This window comes from Lethenteron reissneri, chromosome 4 (assembly GCF_015708825.2).
Source record: "Lethenteron reissneri isolate LAM-NWPU_2019-01 chromosome 4, ASM1570882v1, whole genome shotgun sequence".
In the NCBI taxonomy this organism is placed as follows: domain Eukaryota; kingdom Metazoa; phylum Chordata; class Hyperoartia; order Petromyzontiformes; family Petromyzontidae; genus Lethenteron; species Lethenteron reissneri.
The window spans coordinates 768580-785840 of record NC_083782.1 but is presented as its reverse complement, the minus strand read 5'-3'; the positions used below and the strand labels follow the sequence as shown (position 1 = coordinate 785840).

The following is a 17261-nucleotide window of genomic DNA, read 5'->3' as shown; positions in this document are numbered from 1 at the left end:
CCCCGTCAATAAGTCCCACGACGGCCGACGACCCTGACGATGCGGCCACAACGCGATGGGCCAACGCGGACCACTGCCCGGGCTCAATTCGAGTCCCCACAGTGGTACGCGCCGGCCCGTCGCGATGCGACGTCGTCCCCCCATTCGTTGCGATGCGAGAGTGTGCGACAGGTGTGTGTGTTGGCCAAACATGTGTGGTGTCGCGACTCGCCGGATCATGCTGATGAAGCTTGGGAGGAGGAGGAGGCCCGGCGTCCTGGCGAGGCGTCGTCCCACGCTGTCGGGGAGAGCGGCATCCCGAGGCGACATGGCCCCGGACGCCGCAGTTGAAGCAGCGCGGAAGCGGCGGCGGCGATGACGGACGGTCGAAGCGGCTCGACCCATCCCGGCCCGGCCGTGCTCCCGTCCCCTGCTGCCGACGGTGGTTGACGGCGAAGACCTCCTCCGCCGGGAGGGTGGCTGCCGCCACCGCACGCCCAGCCGCTGCCCTGCTGGCCTTCCGCCGCTGCGACAGCAAGTTGGCGTGGAGGAGTCGCGCCGCTTGTAGAGAAGTCATCTCTGTATCCTCCTGTGCCACGACGGCGATGTCCAGGTCGTCTGCTAGCAGGAGGATTTTCTCAGTTACCATGGCGTCGACCCCGTCCTCGTCCATGCGAGGAAAGGCTGTCTTGGCCAACGCCAGGAGGCTTGTTCTGTAAGCCAGCGGCGACTCCTTCGCGCCCCGCTGGCGGTCGTAGAACTGCTGCCTACACTCCGCGGAAGGCCCGTAGACTCCGGCCAGCAGCTGCAGCGCCATCGGCAGCGTAGAGCGCTTCTCCTTCGGCGCCGATGTGAGGGCGGCGAGCGCGTCGCCGTCGAGGAGCGCCGGCAGCGCGCTGAGAGCTTCAGCGTCTGTCCATTTGGCCATTTCTTGGTGGGCGAGGAAGCGTCTTTGGAAGCCGCCCCAGTCGCCCTCTGCGCCCACGAATTCTTTAAGCGGAGGCAGCCTTTGGTGCAGCGCAGCGGCTGCCGTGGAGTCCCGTGGGCTGCTGTCTCCCCGACTCGGCTGTGTCTCGGCGCGAACGGCAGATGGTATCGCCTGTCGCAGCCTTGATGACGCGCCCTCCTCCGTCGTTGACGCGGCAGCCCCAGCGCGGCCGATGTCGGACCCCAGGTTGAGGTTGGCCACGCCCCTAGCGGTCGCCGCGTCGATGGCGGGAAATTCGAAGTTTGAATCTTCGGAAATGGCGGGAAGGCGCTCCGGACGCCGGCTCCCCTCGCCCCGCGGTGGACCACCAGCCCCCAGCCGTGTGATGTTTTCTAGCGTGGCGGCAGCGGCGTAGAGCAGTTCAGCCAGCCTCTCGTGAGCCAGCCTCAGGTCGTCTGTCCGCGGCTCCTCTTCATGCCGACGCTCCGGTAAGAACGCGTCCGGCCCCGGCTGCACGTTGTCTTGTTGAGCCATCTCGGGCTCGACAATTTCGGCGGCGTCTTCCATTTGCTGTACTTTGGCTCGAGCTGATTGGCGCGTGTCCATGTTCTTAGTTCTTCTGACGCCAGATGAAGTACTCTTGAAGACGCGTGGACACCGTAGTAAGGCACACGTATTTATTTACACAATGTCTTACAGCGCTGAGGGATGTATCGGCCCCCTCACCCGTATAACTGGGAATTCACCTCTAACTAGCCTTCCTAGCCGAGTCCTCCACTAACGGGCTAGGGGAGGCTGTCTGGCCCGACACTGGTCAGTCGGGCTACGGTACCCGGAATCCCAGAGGACTAACTCTGGTTCCGGGACCACGCCACTGGCTCCAGCCTGCGCTGCCCTTACAAGGGCGGCGTCCCAGGGGGAGTCCAGGGCCTATCTGGCCGGTCTTCCTTCTTCCCTTAACTACTCTAAGACTCAACCCCGAGCTCTCTGGCTCATCCCTTTTTATACCCCCCTAGAGGATCGAAACCCCCCTCACGCCGTCCAGTGCGGACGTCGTTGCGGGCACCACCCCGTGTGCTCACGGAGTCCCCGCCCACTGTGTTTGTTATCCGTTAGCTCCCATGCAAACAGCCCTACACAAACAGCCCCTCTGTAACAGCCCTACACTGGTACCTGGTCTGGAGTGTACTCTCAGGACCCCATTGAAACCCTTCGTGGCATGGTCTCAGCTAGTGAGGCGCTGCAAGGATGGGTGGTGGTCGCGAGTTGCTGAGGAGAGGGAGTCTACCTCAATGACCAGTGATCACAAATCGCTCTTTAATTCCATCAAAGTAACCTGCAGCGACACACCTATTACCATCATTAGGGGAAAGAACGGTGATCCAATCTCTGACCCCCAGGAACAGGTTTGCAGATTTGCTGAGCATTTCTGCGAGGTCCTGGGGGAAGGGAAATCCTTCAGTCTGGAAAATAACGTGGGACAAAGTGAGGATGACACTGCCGAGGCTGCGGTGCCTCAAATATTGGAAGAAGAAGTCACTCCCTGTGAGTGGCTGGCTGAGGCGCCATCTGTTGAGGAAGTACTGAAGGCAATCCAGTGTATGAGACCAGGAAAGGCACCAGGCAGAGATGAAATGCTGTGGGAGGGTGGCGTTTCTGCACAGACTGCCCTAAATGACATCATAACAACAGTCTGGACCACTGGACAGGTTCAGCAGGATTGGAAGGATGCCCTGGTGGTCCCCCTCTTTAAGAAGGGGGACCGCACAGACTTTAACAACTACAGGGGCATCTCATTCCTCAGTATGCCGGAAAAGATCCTGGCAAGGATTATTCAACATCGCCTTGCTAGGCATGCTCGAGAGGCTTGCGGAGCTCCAATGCGGTTTCAGGAAAGGGCTTTCCTGCACAGATGCCATATTTTCTGTCCGTCTGCTACAGCAGAGGTGTAGGAAATTCCAACAAGACCTACAGCTCTGCTTTATTGACCTGGTCAAGGCCTATGATACCATCAGTAGGCCTGGGCTCTGGGTTGTTCTTTGTGCTTTTGGAGTCCCTGACCCTCTGCTCACGATCATTAAGGACCTTCATGATGGTGAGTGTGCCCAGGTAAAACTACGTGGCTGGGAGTCGGAGCCATTCTTTGTACACCTTGGGGTGCGACAGAGATGTCCTCTGGCTCCCACATTCACATCTATTTCGACCACGTAGTTCGTGAAGCCTTCAATAGCTGTACCGGAGGAATTTCTATCAGGTACAGATACAATGGGAGGCTGATCGATGCCTGGGTGCGGTCAAGGGATGGCTCCCTATTGCTCAACCATGTTATGTATGCCGATGATCTGGTAATTGCTGCTCTCTCAGAGGAGTGGAGGCACTGCTGATGAACTTGGAGCTTTCCACTATCATCCCCACCAAAACTAAGCATCTGGCTGGGTATTTTGTACCATCAGACACTCCACCCCCACAACTCTCCCAATTGGTGATAGGGCAGTTGTGGAAAGTTTCCCATACCTGGGCAGTGTGCTCATGACCGGCTCCGGTTTAACAGCAGAGGTCTCACTCAAAATCAATCGAGCAGCATTATCTTTTCATCGGTTGCATAACGCTGTGTGGAAGCTACCTGGTCTGTCGCTCCGCACGAAGCTTCAGGTCTTCTCGGCCACAGTCATTCCCTCCCTTCTCTACGCTTGCAAAACGTGGACCCCCCCTCATGAAACATCTTCGCCAGGTTAGAAACATTTAGGCTGGCCTGCCTACGATCCATCCTGGGTTTAACCAGGCTGGATTGTGTGAGGAGCTCACAAATCCTTGAAAGATCTGGACAACATCCCATCGGTGAGTTCCTCCGGCAGGCAAGGTTGCATTGGCTTGGTCATGTAGCCCGCATTCCCAGCCACCGCATGCTTAAACAGTTTTTGTTCGGCCAAATCGAGGGGGCTAAACCGGCGTGGCACAGGCTAGAGAAGAGATGGAGTGATGTATGTGAGGATGTGGAGCTCGGTGGACTTGCCGATGACTGGTACCAGCAGTATCAAGATCGGCCTCTGTGGAGGAGGCTCATGAAGGACGCTACTGGGCAGTTGGAGGCGTCGCCCTCCAACAACAACGGAGGGCGGAGGAGCGACGCTCAACAATGAGCGGAGTGCTGGATGGCTAGAGCACAGCAAGTTGGCACAGTAGGGGGCACAGGTGGTGCATCAGCCAGTCGTTTCAGTTAGTCGACCTGTGGCATCTGGGTCTGCCCGGTGACCTCCTGCCAGTGGGCGTTCGACACTTCACGTGGCCTCAAAGTGCACATAGCCTGGCACAAGCATCGTGGTGACGTCACCACCACTTAGTGGCGAATGACGGTTGTTGTTTGTGTTGTAGTGGGCAGCGGTGGTATAGCGGTTAGCGTGCTGCACTACGAACCTGGCGAACTGGGTTCGATTTCTGCTCACGGCCAACACCAATGACGATTATCTGAACCGGTCCTGGGCAACCCCTAGGTCGACTCAGACTCAACTGAGTATCTGGTGCAGTGTGTAAACATCAGCACTAGGGAAACAGAGGTGGCCGGGCTTGGTGCTGGCTACCCAATCCATTCTGTGTCGTTTCAGCTTTCATAGGTGCTTGCTAACAGCACTTGCCCTAACAGTCTGTTAAGGCTATACGGGGGATCTTTGTTTTTGTTTGCACGTGTGTGCGTGGGCGCATATGTGTGTGTGTGCATATTCATGTACGTGTGTGTGTGTGTGTGTGCAGGCACTCTTCGGACCGCGCGGCGAGGCTCGAGGCGGCTGTTGAGTCGTACCGGCGCAAGCTTGACGACCTGGGCGATGTGCGGCGCCAGGTGCGACTGCTGGAGGAGCGCAGCTCGCAGCAGCTGCACAACACGCTGGCGCTCGAGGAGGAGCTGCGCAGGGCCAACGCGGCGCGTGCGCAGCTGCACGCCTACAAGCAGCAGGTGCCCGCAACGTCGTCTCGGACCACGGTGCCTGCACGCAGTCGTTTCCTCTTCTACAAATGTCGTCATGACATTGTTATTGTCCACTGTGAAGTGGACGGCACAAGATCATCAGCGGTATTAATCGGGGGGGGTGGGGGGGGGAGACCGCTGAATTCTCCAACAAGAGGTGAACGCGCCACCGCTGGGCTGCGTCACTGCACCAGTCGTGACAGTCATAACTGTGAGGTTGAATCAGTGTTGATAATATGATGGTCGTGGTGATATCGATAATGGTGGTGATGTTGATGGTTTGGGAGAGCACTGTGCTACGAAGCCAGTTATCCTAGTAATTTCCCACTTAAATGTCTGAGCACCTTCGGAGCTCAAAGTTGCTTCATTTGTGCGATCAGACGAGATCGGTGGCAGTGCGGTAGGTAAGTCGGTCATGGGGGGGATCGGCAGTAATTGCGTGAGGTGTTATAAATTTATTGGCCAGGCGAGAGCCCACGGAGACGATGCTAACACCAGCTGCACGGCTGCTCCGCTGTGGGTTTTGGTGAGGGCAGTGAAAGCGAGGGAATCGGTGTAGGAATATCTGCAGCCTGGCGTTTGTAATTGAGGTGTATCGGATTCCAAAAAACACAGGATGAGATGGTACTATCCTTTGTGCAAGCACTTCCAAGAGTTCATGAACAGTGAGCCTGGTGAAATTTGGGGAGCGCATCGTCAGTAGTGAACCTTTGGTTCCTAGGGTGTTTCGGCCTTTCATACTATACACCCTCCCCAAAGGCGGCCAGCGACAGGGTGATCAATCCTACGCTTGCGTCCCATTCCCAATTAGTCATAGGAGTTGCCTTGTTGGGACTATGCATGGCAGGGGCGTCCTCCTCCCTGAGTCAAGCATTGTTGACTGCATACCTCCTGGCCCTCTCACTTTGGGGCCCAGCTGGGGTCTTTCCTCTTCATCCAGAGCCACTGACTGCTGCCTTCTGCCGCCTCCGATACAGCTCTGATTGCCGAACGCTGGCTCTGGCCCATAATTCCCAGGTCTCTAAGCAGTCTGGCAGCCCACCTCCACTGGTCGGACTTCTGTGTTCCAGCCATGATGCCGTGCTTCGGCAGCTAGATCGGCATAGCGCAGATGTTTTCGCTCATAAGCCTCATCTACTGAGTCCTCCCAGGGTACTGTGAGCTCAATGATGAAGACCTTCTTGAGCGAACTGGACCAGAGCACCATGTCAGATCTTAGGGTGGTGGTTGCGATCTCCGGAGGAAACACAAGTTGCCGGCCAATGTCAGCTAGCATTTTCCAGTCGCGGGCCAAGCGCAGCTGGTCTCGCTCTAATGGTGTAGAGCCGCTCTTCGGTGGTTTAGCCCCTTCGCGGACAAAGGTCGTCCGTAAGGGGTGTGATGCTGCTGGGGGTGGTAGGGAGTTGGTGGCAGCTCGCTTGTCCTCCAGGGCGGACGCAAGGTTTTTAAGGACTTGGTTGTGACGCCAAGTGTAGCGTCCTTGGGTGAGGCTTGTTTTACACCCTGTGAGAATGTGCCTGAGGTTGGCTGGCATGGAACAGAGGGCACAGTCCGGATCTTCACCATACCATTGGTGAAGATTAACTGGTGTTGGAAGGACGTCATATGTTGCTCTGATGGAAAAGCTCAACCGCCTCGCTTCCATGGCCCACAGATCCTTCCAGCTGATCTTCCTCTTCTCCACACTGTCCCATCGAGTCCACTGTCCCTGTTTGGCAAGAGAGACTGCCTTGGCCCACCTTGCAGCCTCCTTCTGATGGCGTACTTCCTGCACTACCATCTTCCGCCGCTCTGGTGCAGTGGCCTTACTCCAAGCAGCACGGCTAGTTAGCCCAAGGCCTCCTCTCCCTTGCTGAACATGACCCACAATGTCAGCATGTCTGAGGGCTGCTGTTGCCTCCTGGACTGCTTTTCCTGGCCTCCATTTGCGCCCAGTTGCCAAGGTCGGCGCGTTGTTGCTCACCACTGGGTCTCGAGATTCATTCAGTGTCATCTGGAGCCTGGTTTTTGCACACTTGAATTCCTCTGTTAGACTGGTGAGGGGCAGCTTGAGGACACCATCTCCATAGAGGCCTATGGTGGTAAGGCATCGTGGAACTCCGAGCCACTTCTTTAAGTAGCTCGTGACTCCTCTTTCCATCTTCTCCACTGTTGAGATTGGAACCTCATACACTGCTAGGGGCCACAACACCCGGGGTAGGAGACCAAACTGCAGACACCAGGCCTTTAACTTTCCAGGTAGCTGGGTGTTGTCGATGGACTGTAGGCTACTACTGATGTCTTTGCGCAGCTGTTGCACCTGGTCTTTGTCCTTCAGGCTTGCATCATACCACCTTCCAAGGCTTTTTACCGGCTGCTCAGACACTGTTGGGATTTGGTCATCTCCGATGAAGAATTTCAGGTCACAGAGTACTCCCTTCACAATCGAGATGCTGCATGACTTGGATGGTTTAATCTTCATATGGGCCCAGCTGATGTTCTCCTCGAGTTTTCTGAGCAGTCTCCTGGTGCATGGGACAGTGGTGGTCAATGTTGTAATGTCGTCCATGTAGTGGAGGGAGGCGAAAACCAGAGTCGACTCGCTGTCCACCAGCAACCCATTTTGAGGATCTGATGATAACCTCCATTGCCATTATGAATGCCAATAGAGAAATGGTACATCCCGCCATTATACCTACATTTAGGCATTGCCATGAGGTGGTGAACTCTGAGGTGGTGAAGCAGAACTGCAGATCCTGAAAGTACGACTTCACCAGGGTTGTGATGGTGTCCGGTATGTGGAAAAATCTGAAGGCAGACCACAGGAGTTCATGGGGCACAGAGCCAAATGCATTGGCGAGGTCGAGGAAGACTACATGGAGGTCCCTTTTCTCCACCTTGGCCATTTGGATCTGGTGCCAGATCATGCTGGAATGTTCCAAGCAGCCAGAGAACCCTGATATTCCTGCCTTCTGTACAGATGTATCGACGTACGCATTCCTTTGCAGGTACTCGGCCATCCTCTGGGCAATGACCCTAAAGAAGATTTTACCCTCGACATTCAGTAAGGAGATTGGGCGGAATTGGCTGATGTTCACTGCATCCTTCTCCTTAGGGATCAGGACCCCGCCTGCCCTACGCCACACTTTGGGTATTATCTTCTTTTGCCAAGCTGTTCTCATAAGCCTCCAGAGGAACCTCAGGACGTCTGGTGCGTTCTTATACACTTTGTACGGGACTCCATTTGGCCCCGGGGCTGATGCTGTTCTTGCCCTTCGAACTGTGTTTTCCACCTCTTTCCATGTCGGAGGGCTGGTCTCAATATGATGTTTCGGGGGTTCAATGGGTGGGATATCTGATGGGATGGCCAGATGTTCATGTCGCTTTGAGTCAAAGTTTGTTGTTCTCAGGTGCTCTTCTAGGTCTTTCTTTGTTGTTTTTAGAACTCCACTTTTTTCCTTCGTGAAGAGACTTTAAAGGAACTTGAAGGGATCTTTATGGCTATTACTACACTTGTTTACGCAGGGAAGCCTCACTGAGTGAAGACTTTGTCAGGAGGGTCCAGCCAGGTTTTCGCAAAAGGGGGCGATGTTGCTGCTTTGCATAATCTCAATTGAGTAATTTGCTGGTAATTCTTCACCATTGATTGACCAATACCAGTTATATTGTGTGTGAGCTTAGCAATGATAAAAAATGGAAATCTCAAAGAATATCCATGAACAACAAGGAGGAGAACATACATACTGCATGCAAAAAGGCACCCGAGTCGGGAATTGAGCCCAGGCTCATATTGCTGTGAGGGGCGAGTGTTACCGCTACGCTGCCACCCTTGTTACCGCACTCTGTGATATATGTGCCTCTGTAAGGTGGTAACAGAAGGCCGAAGCTTTGTTTCGAAGCCAGTGATCCTAGTCATTTTCCACTTACAGCCCCCACTAGTGACGATTATCTGAATTGGTCCTGGGCCTCCCCTAGGCTGCGGTGTGTAAACATCACCAGTGGAGACGCCAAGGCAGTCGGGCGTGGTGCTGGCCACCCACCCCACTGTGTTCCGTGCCGCCCTTCATAGGTGCTCACTAACAGCACTTGTCCCAAAAGCCTGTCAAGGCTACATGTGAGATATTTGTATTTAATGATGTCCGTGGTGGTGGTGGTGGTGATGATGGTAATGTTGTTGCCGGGTGCAGGTGCAGGAGCTGCATGCGCGGCTTTCCGAGGAGAGCCGCCGCGCCGATCGACTCGAGTTTGAGCACAAGCGGCTGCAGGAGCGAAGCGACGCGCTCACCAAGGAGAAAGAGGTGACACCATCGCACCACCCACCACCACTGCCTCCCATCAACACCGTCACCGTCACTTACGAGATAGTCTAGATGTCATTGGGTGCCAGACATTTAAGGGCAAGCCTTGCGGGAGCTCGCCAAGGTACAAGCCATCTGTCTGTGTGGGCTCTGAGGGATTTAAACGGCAGATTTTGCAAAGGTGGCGGTTGTTTGGTCTGCGAGTAAAGTACAAACAACTGGAGGCCCCTCCTCCTTCCATGCCTTCACGGTGTTTGAGCATACTTCCCCAAGCTGTCCAGCAGTGGATTCACAAACAGCAGCTAATCATTTTGTTTTATTAACTTGCACAACTGGGTTGTATTGACACTGCACACTTCAAGGTGGATGTTTTTTAATCTACTCTGCCTAAATTATTTTCCACCACACACACTGTGTGCCCTTTTGGAGGAATCAGACATTCCAGCCTTTCAATGCAGTTACCTGGAGTAGACCTCGATAGAGTTTGACATAATCTGCTCTAGCCTTCTTCCAATACGAGCGCTGACAATCTATTGGATAACGTTTTTCTCTCCATCGACTCTTAAGCATCTCACCCTTCCCACGTGCTTGCACGAGGTGAGTGACATTCACATTCAGCAGGGTCTCGTGGTGCTAGCAGGCACTTGCCACTGCTGGGAATGCTGTCTGCTGTAATGGTTAGAACACTTGGCCTGCATCCCGGATTTAAAAGAGGGGTAGGGAGTCCACTTGGTGAATCACCCTGGGGATGGGGCGGGGAGTTCCATCGGTGCGGGCAGCAGAGAAGAGTACCACTGACTGAACCGGTTTTACTGAGGCCTTAACTCGGGGTCCTTGGTTGGTGTAGTAGCAATGGGTAGGAGTACGAGAGCATGGCAATAGAGAGAGAGAGGAAAGAAAGCAAGCTGTGTTAAAAAGGAATGATGGAGGTAAAACTGAATAGAATCTTAGAATCACAGAGCAGTGGTGGCGAGATGTTAACGACCTCGTCTGGTATACAAGAGGTCATAGGTCCCATTCCGACCCTGACTCCTATATAATTGGAGTTTGCGTGTTCTTCCCTTGGTCGTGTGGATTTTTCTCTGAATCCTCCTGATTTTACACACTATTTATTTAACTTACTCTGTGTGTTGTCGTATCCTAAAATCTTGTAACTCAATTTCAACCGTATTCCCAATGTCGTATCGACTGCAAACTTGGTATAGGTATGTCATACTGATGACAATATTAAATTCTATCATTGAAAATTTAAAATATAATTGTCCACGCTCAACTCACGTTGGCTGTAAATCACCACGGTCCCTTACGTTACAGCAAGCCTCGGGGAGCCACGCCGAGGGATGGGGGATGTGGAAGTAGGGGAGGGGCGATGGGGGAAGGGGGCAGGGGGAGGGGCAGCTCGGACAGTACATTTCATTAAAGCGTGTTTAAAAAAAAAGTATTTTTAAATAGTTTATTTACCTACAAATTTAGAGACATGCATTTAGAGTATTTGGCTGCTATAAATTTCCACTTCATTGGGCTATCATTTGTGATAGTTAGGTCGCTTCTAAAAAAGAGCTATATAATTCAGTGCGCCTTACCTGCTGAAATAAAACTAGTTTTGGTTTAGTTTAGCTTCATTATATTCAGAGACAGTGGAGGTATTGTGGTGATTGGGGTGACACAAACTCAATTGCGGGTACAATTTAAGAGCTAGGTGACATTCTAATTACTTGGGAATTTTCTGGAGAGGGATTCTGGGAGGTCACAGAGGAGCTTGCGTAATCGAGGTGAGTTGCGATGAAGTTGTAGAGCAGCAGTGTAGCGCCAGCGGAGGCGGATGTGGGAGATGTTGCTGCGCAGAGTTTGGAGGCCCTGCAAAGTTGGGAGTTGGGAGGAGAGATGGAAGTTGTCTGGATAAACAATGGCACAAAGGTGGCAGATGCTGCCTTATGAAGGGCACCGTCAAAGATTGAACAATGGACAATTTAGAGGTCAACTGACCTCGTGGGCAACACCCTGGCTTTAGAAGCAGTTTTATGTCCAGTGATCACTCACATTAGACTCCCTATTAGACTCCAGACCAGACACATCAACACCAAATGCTGTCACGATGGGCCGTTGCAGACGTGAGAGCGTATAAGTTCAGTACGGCAATGGATTTTGCTGCACTGCCCTCTGCTGACGCAGTGCAGCCCCGCTGACATCTGTGACAACGTAGCACGCACGGCGTTGGCGGTCATCCGTCTGAGCACCTTCGGAGCTCAAAGTTGCTTAATTTGTGCGATCAGACGAGATCGGTGGCAGTGCGGTAGGTAAGTCGGTCATGGGGGGGATCGGCAGTAATTGCGTGAGGTGTTATAAATCTATTGGCCAGGCGAGAGCCCACGGAGACGATGCTAACACCAGCTGCACGGCTGCTCCGCTGTGGGTTTTGGTGAGGGCAGTGAAAGCGAGGGAATCGGTGTAGGAATATCTGCAGCCTGGCGTTTGTAATTGAGGTGTATCGGGTGTTTATTATGGCTATTGCTACACTTGTTTACCCAGGGAAGCCTCACTGAGTGAAGACTTTGTCAGGAGGGTCCAGCCAGGTTTTCGCAAAAGGGGGCGATGTTGCTGCTTTGCATAATCTCAATTGAGTAATTTGCTGGTAATTCTTCACCATTGATTGACCAATACCAGTTATATTGTGTGTGAGCTTAGCAATGATAAAAAATGGAAATCTCAAAGAATATCCATGAACAACAAGGAGGAGAACATACATACTGCATGCAAAAAGGCACCCGAGTCGGGAATTGAGCCCAGGCTCATATTGCTGTGAGGGGCGAGTGTTACCGCTACGCTGCCACCCTTGTTACCGCACTCTGTGATATATGTGCCTCTGTAAGGTGGTAACAGAAGGCCGGAGCTTTGTTTCTGTGATGTTCTCCCTTCGGTGTGGTTGTGTTACTCCCCCCCCATCATAGAGAGCGGTGGCTGAAAGAGATGCACTGAGGGAGACCAACGAGGAGCTATGCTGCACGCAGATCCAGCAGAGTCAGCTGGGTGAGGTCACAGTGCACAACACGGTACCATGTACAGGCAAATCTAGCCCCCCACTCGTTCTCCGAGCAGGACTCCTGTGTGAACACTACATCATCACGATCCATGGGCAAATAGCCTGTAGGTGTCTACTGCATATTTCGTCTTTTGTTTCCACTTTCCTCTGTCTCGTGTCAATATTCTCAAGTAGTGCCACATCTTTCTAGCATCAATCTCTGATGTTCTCATCAAGCCGTTCTCTGTTAGATCGTCCTTTCTTTCCGGTTCCTGCCATTTTTCTGAACAACACAAAATGTTCCTGTTGTTGCCCATCCTACGTGTGTGTCCAAATAGTGCCGCCAGTTTCCTTCTCATCACTGCCTGCATTATCAGGTCTTCTTCTGTGTGCAACCTTTTTCTTATGTATACACTGGTCACTCTTTGGGTCCAGTTTAGATGCCGTATCCTCCTTAGAGCCAATATGTTATCTCTGTCAGTCTTTTTCAATGTCCAAGTCTTGCAGGCATACAAAGCTGTATTGAACACGCATGTTCTCAAGATGTTCAGTTTGGTCTTGTAGCTGATTTTCTTGCTTCTCCACATGTTATTGAATCCTGTCATTACTCATTTTGCTTTTGCGATCCTTGGTCTTATGTCTTTCGTGCAGTAGTTATCCCATGTCATTCGACTTCCCAAGTATACAAATTCTTTTACATTCACAATCTTTCAACTTAATTTTTCGCTGTAAAGTTTTCTTCACTGCAGGGATTCATATTCTTGGTTCTTTCGGTAAAGTCACGTAGAAGGAAAATAATAAAAATATAAAATAAAACATAATAAAATTCTCACGACGTTTCGGCCACAACACAAGCAGCCATCCTCAGGTCGGAAAGACAGCGTCCTAATGAAAACTGCTAAGCTAATATCCTACTACCATGCAATAAACCGATGTGAAATACTACATTTAAGTTACATCAATATAATCAATGTACTCAATATATTCTCCAATAAGCTGAGCTATTAACATTAAGTAACTGGGTATACATTACACTATATAATGACTTATTATGTCTTCCAATCTGAACTACACTGTATAATATCGTATACACAGCACCAATATAAGCTCTAACATTATGCATTATATTCATATGCCTCCAACTAAACTCTTTTCTACATCACGCGACTATACACCGTACTATACACTGCCATAGACAAACCCCAACATTGAATTATACACTGCGTTACTATACACTACCCTATACCTTAGACTATACATTGTAATATTACACTATGTATTATTCTACAAACCCTACTGTATACCACACTGCTGTATATTCACTAACCAATTACGATACTATATATTACCTTATACATTATATTAAACATTACACTACTATACTATTTATTATTATACAATCTGCCTAATGAACACTGCTAAGCTTGGCAGCGCATTTTACGCTGGGTGGGAGGAGCAGAGCGCCTTGACAAAGGAGTTTACATATCAACATAGGAATTTAGCATGTTGATGACAAATGCAGATATGGGGTTAGTCACTCCTTGTGGAATGTGTAGGCGGTGGGGGGGTCTCAAAGTCATATTATGCTAGTGTACTATGTAGGATTAGCAGTAATAAAGGAAGGGGAATTTTTTATATTTGCAGTTCTTTAGAATTATAAAAAAAAAATTATTCCCTTTTATTACTTCACCTGAGGATGGCTGCTTGCGTTGTGGCCGAAACGTTGTGAGAATTGAATGTTTTATTTGTATTATTTTATTATTTCCCTTCTACGTGACTTCACCAAAAGAACCAAGAATATTTCAACTTTATATTATTACTTCTTTCTCAATGTCCTCCCTTCCGAACACCATAGTTTTTGTCTTTTCCACATTAATCCTCAGTCCTGCATCCTTTTCTGCTTTATTCAGCGCATGAACACTTTCCTGCAGTACTACGCAGCTATCTTCCATCAGATCTATATCGTACGCGAATCTCGACTTTTTTATTCTTTCTCCTTGCACAGATATTACTGTGCCATTGTCCTGAATGGCATCCATCACTCTTTCCAAGTATGTGACGATGTTGTTTGGTGATAGTGGATTTCCCTGTCCAAACTTTTCTGCTGAATTTGACCTTTTACCTAAACCCTGCAGAATCTGTGTCAGTATTGGTGAACACTTACCCACTCTTTACTAAGATCTGAATGTTTGCTCGGGGGGATGTGAGCTGACACGTAGCATGGGGGACAGCAGTTAACAGGAAGGGAGGAGCGTGGTGCAACACTGGGGGGGGGGAGGTGGTGGAGTCAGACAGTCGGCGAGAGGTGAGACAAATATATGCCCCCTTCACCTACCCCCACTGACAATCTTGGTGAAGTATGGTCAAACAACAGCTGCCCCCCCCCCCCGGCATGACTGATGCACCCATACCATGGCCCCCCGTTCTCCATTAGCTCTGGAAACTGAGTAGGAAAAGGAATCGCTGGGTGCAAACAGGGATCACTGAATGCAAACAATAATCACTTAGTAGGGACAGGAATCAATGGCCAGGAACAGGAATCACTGGGTGGTAATGGGGATCACTGGGTGGTAATGGGGATCACTGGGTGGTAATGGGGATCACTGGGTGGTAATGGGTATCACTGGGTGGTAATGGGGATCACTGGGTGTATAAACAGGTATCACAGGGATCACTGGGCAGGAACTGGACACCTTCTGGATTGACCCTTGCTAGGTGCAACACACGAACTCTGGCGAATCAATCCTTGCTCAACTGGAGACAATACTGGGAGGAGTAAATTAGGACAGAGTTGGACTCAGGTGATCAGAACAAGAGATAACTTGATGCAATTACCTCATAGCAATATGTTATATCACGGAGACAATGATGATGGAAGTGACAGAGCAGTGGGATTCGTAATGTGTGCAGGAATCAGGAGGTCACGAAGTAAACGTAGCTTAGGGGGGCGGAGAGGGTTGGGTGTGGGGGGATGGGGTAGAAAGGTAGAGAGAATGGAGGTAGTGGCTGCCCGCAGCATCGTGGGCTTCCTGCTACCGTGTTTTAACAGAACTCCGTTGCAGTCGACTGATTTGCATTTCCTCTGCTCTTTTGACAGAGGGCAGTGGAATTCTCCATGGGAGCCAAGTCTCACTGGAGGCTCTAGAGGCAGAGATGGTCCCTGCAGAGTTCAGGTTTGTGTGTGTGTCTGCGGTTGTGCAAACAATATGGTCGTCTCCTTCCGCCAGCCCAATCAACAACACACAGGAATTAAACAACGTTGCTATCGCCCCCCAACGTTGTCACGCCTTACGCCACGAACTGCAACCACTAGCTTGGCAGGGACAGAGCGAGCGGCTCGCAATCCAAATGGTGCGAGTTTAAATCCTGGTTTGGGGGTTGACTCAACCGATCCTCACTTCGGGGGGGGGGGGGGGGGGGAGGTAAAACGATGACCATTTGGTGGGGTAGTCAATGGCGGTTGTTCACAGAAGAGATCCCTACCATAGGATTATGTAATTTTTCCCAGTGGCTCAGGGCTGTAAATAGAAGATGATCCCTGCTTCAATGCTCATTTGAGCAGGAAATCGCTTTGACTTTGACGAGTGTGGAGGTGTCAAGAACATGTTGACAGCCCTTGACAGTTTTGCTTTCACTACCTTTGCCAAAGCTTGCAGCTGTTGCACAGTTCCAACCTGACTCCCAAGGCCTGCTCTTACAGTCTTATCATGTGTGTGCGCGGTGTGTCTGTTTTGTAGTGTGATGCATGATGTGCGGTGTGTCGTGTGAGGCATGGTGTCTGGTCTGATGCTTGTGATGTGATACTTGTCGTGTGATATGCCTGGTTTAAATCGTGTGGTGTGATGCACCTGATATGATGCGCGTAGTGTTGAATTGTGTGATGCGCGTGGGGTGATTTGTGGTGTGATTCGCTTGGTGTGTGGCGTGGGATGTGATTCGTGGGGTGTGTGATACATGTGATGCTCGCAGCGTGATGTACGGTGTGATGCGTGAGGTGTGATTCATGTGTTGTGATAATTGTCTAGTTATTCACGTTTGTTCGGCCGGATAGAGGGGGCTAAATAGGCACGGCACTGATAGGGAAGAGATGGAGTTATGTGGCACAAGAGGATGTGGAGCTAAGTGGACTTGCCGATGACTGGTACCAGCGGTGTCAAGATCGGCCTCTGTGGAGGAGGCTCGTGAAGGATGCTACTGGACAATTGGAGGCAGTCGCCCTCCAGCAACAATGGAGGGTAGAGAAACTACACTCACAACAACGAGTGAAACGCCGGGCAGCTAAAATACAGCAAGTTGACACAGTAGGGAGCACCTGGGTCTCAAGGTGCACCTAGCCTGGCACAAGCGTCGTGGCGATGTCACCACTACTTAGTGGCGTATGGCGGTTGTTGTGATTCTCGTGGCGTGATGCGTGCGGTGTGATGCTCGTGGTGTATGGTGTGCGTGATGCATGGTGTGTGTGTGGGATGCGTGGTTTGTTTGCGTGTGTGATTCGTGCGGTGCAGGGAGCGCTTGATCCGGCTGAGCCACGAGAACCGCGTGCTGCGCTTGCAGAGCGAAGGTGCGGACAGCGAGCGTGTGCTCACGCTGCGCGTCGAGCTGGACGAGAGCTCGCGCACTCAGAGCGTGCTGCAGACCGACAACCGGTGAGCCGCAGCAGCTACAACAAACAACAACGGGATCGACAACAACTTCGCAAACAACATCAAAACAACAATTCTTACATTACAAACTTCGAAGATACCAACATTGACAACATCACCAACATCATTAACAACATCAATAACATCAAAATCAACATCAACAAAATCAATGGCATCAACATAAAAACAACATCAATATCACGAACAACGACGTGGACACCAACATCTATAACATCAATAAAAACATAAACAAAACCAAACACGACATCAACAGCATGAATAACATCAATAACAACATCAACGTCATTAAAAACATCAACAATAATCACTATTGATGTCAATCACATCAATAGCATCGTGCTTGGAAGGATACAATCTGATGTTTAGAGAAAAGAACGGTGTTATCTGCAACAGTTGGACGGCCCACTTCCCACAGAAGATCTGCCTGACGGGC

The 17261-nt window shown here is 51.0% G+C and overlaps 1 protein-coding gene across 1 annotated transcript in view; it reads left to right on the top strand.

Moving 5' to 3' along the window:
- LOC133348798 (protein Hook homolog 3-like) overlaps nt 1–17261 on the top strand; it is an 84862-nt gene that overhangs the window by 40273 nt on the left and 27328 nt on the right. The window contains exons 11-15 of the mRNA XM_061561810.1: nt 4655–4856; nt 9035–9145; nt 12094–12172; nt 15262–15337; nt 16670–16810. Of these exons, the coding sequence (XP_061417794.1) occupies nt 4655–4856; nt 9035–9145; nt 12094–12172; nt 15262–15337; nt 16670–16810 (609 nt within the window). The remainder of the gene's footprint in view (nt 1–4654; nt 4857–9034; nt 9146–12093; nt 12173–15261; nt 15338–16669; nt 16811–17261) is intronic.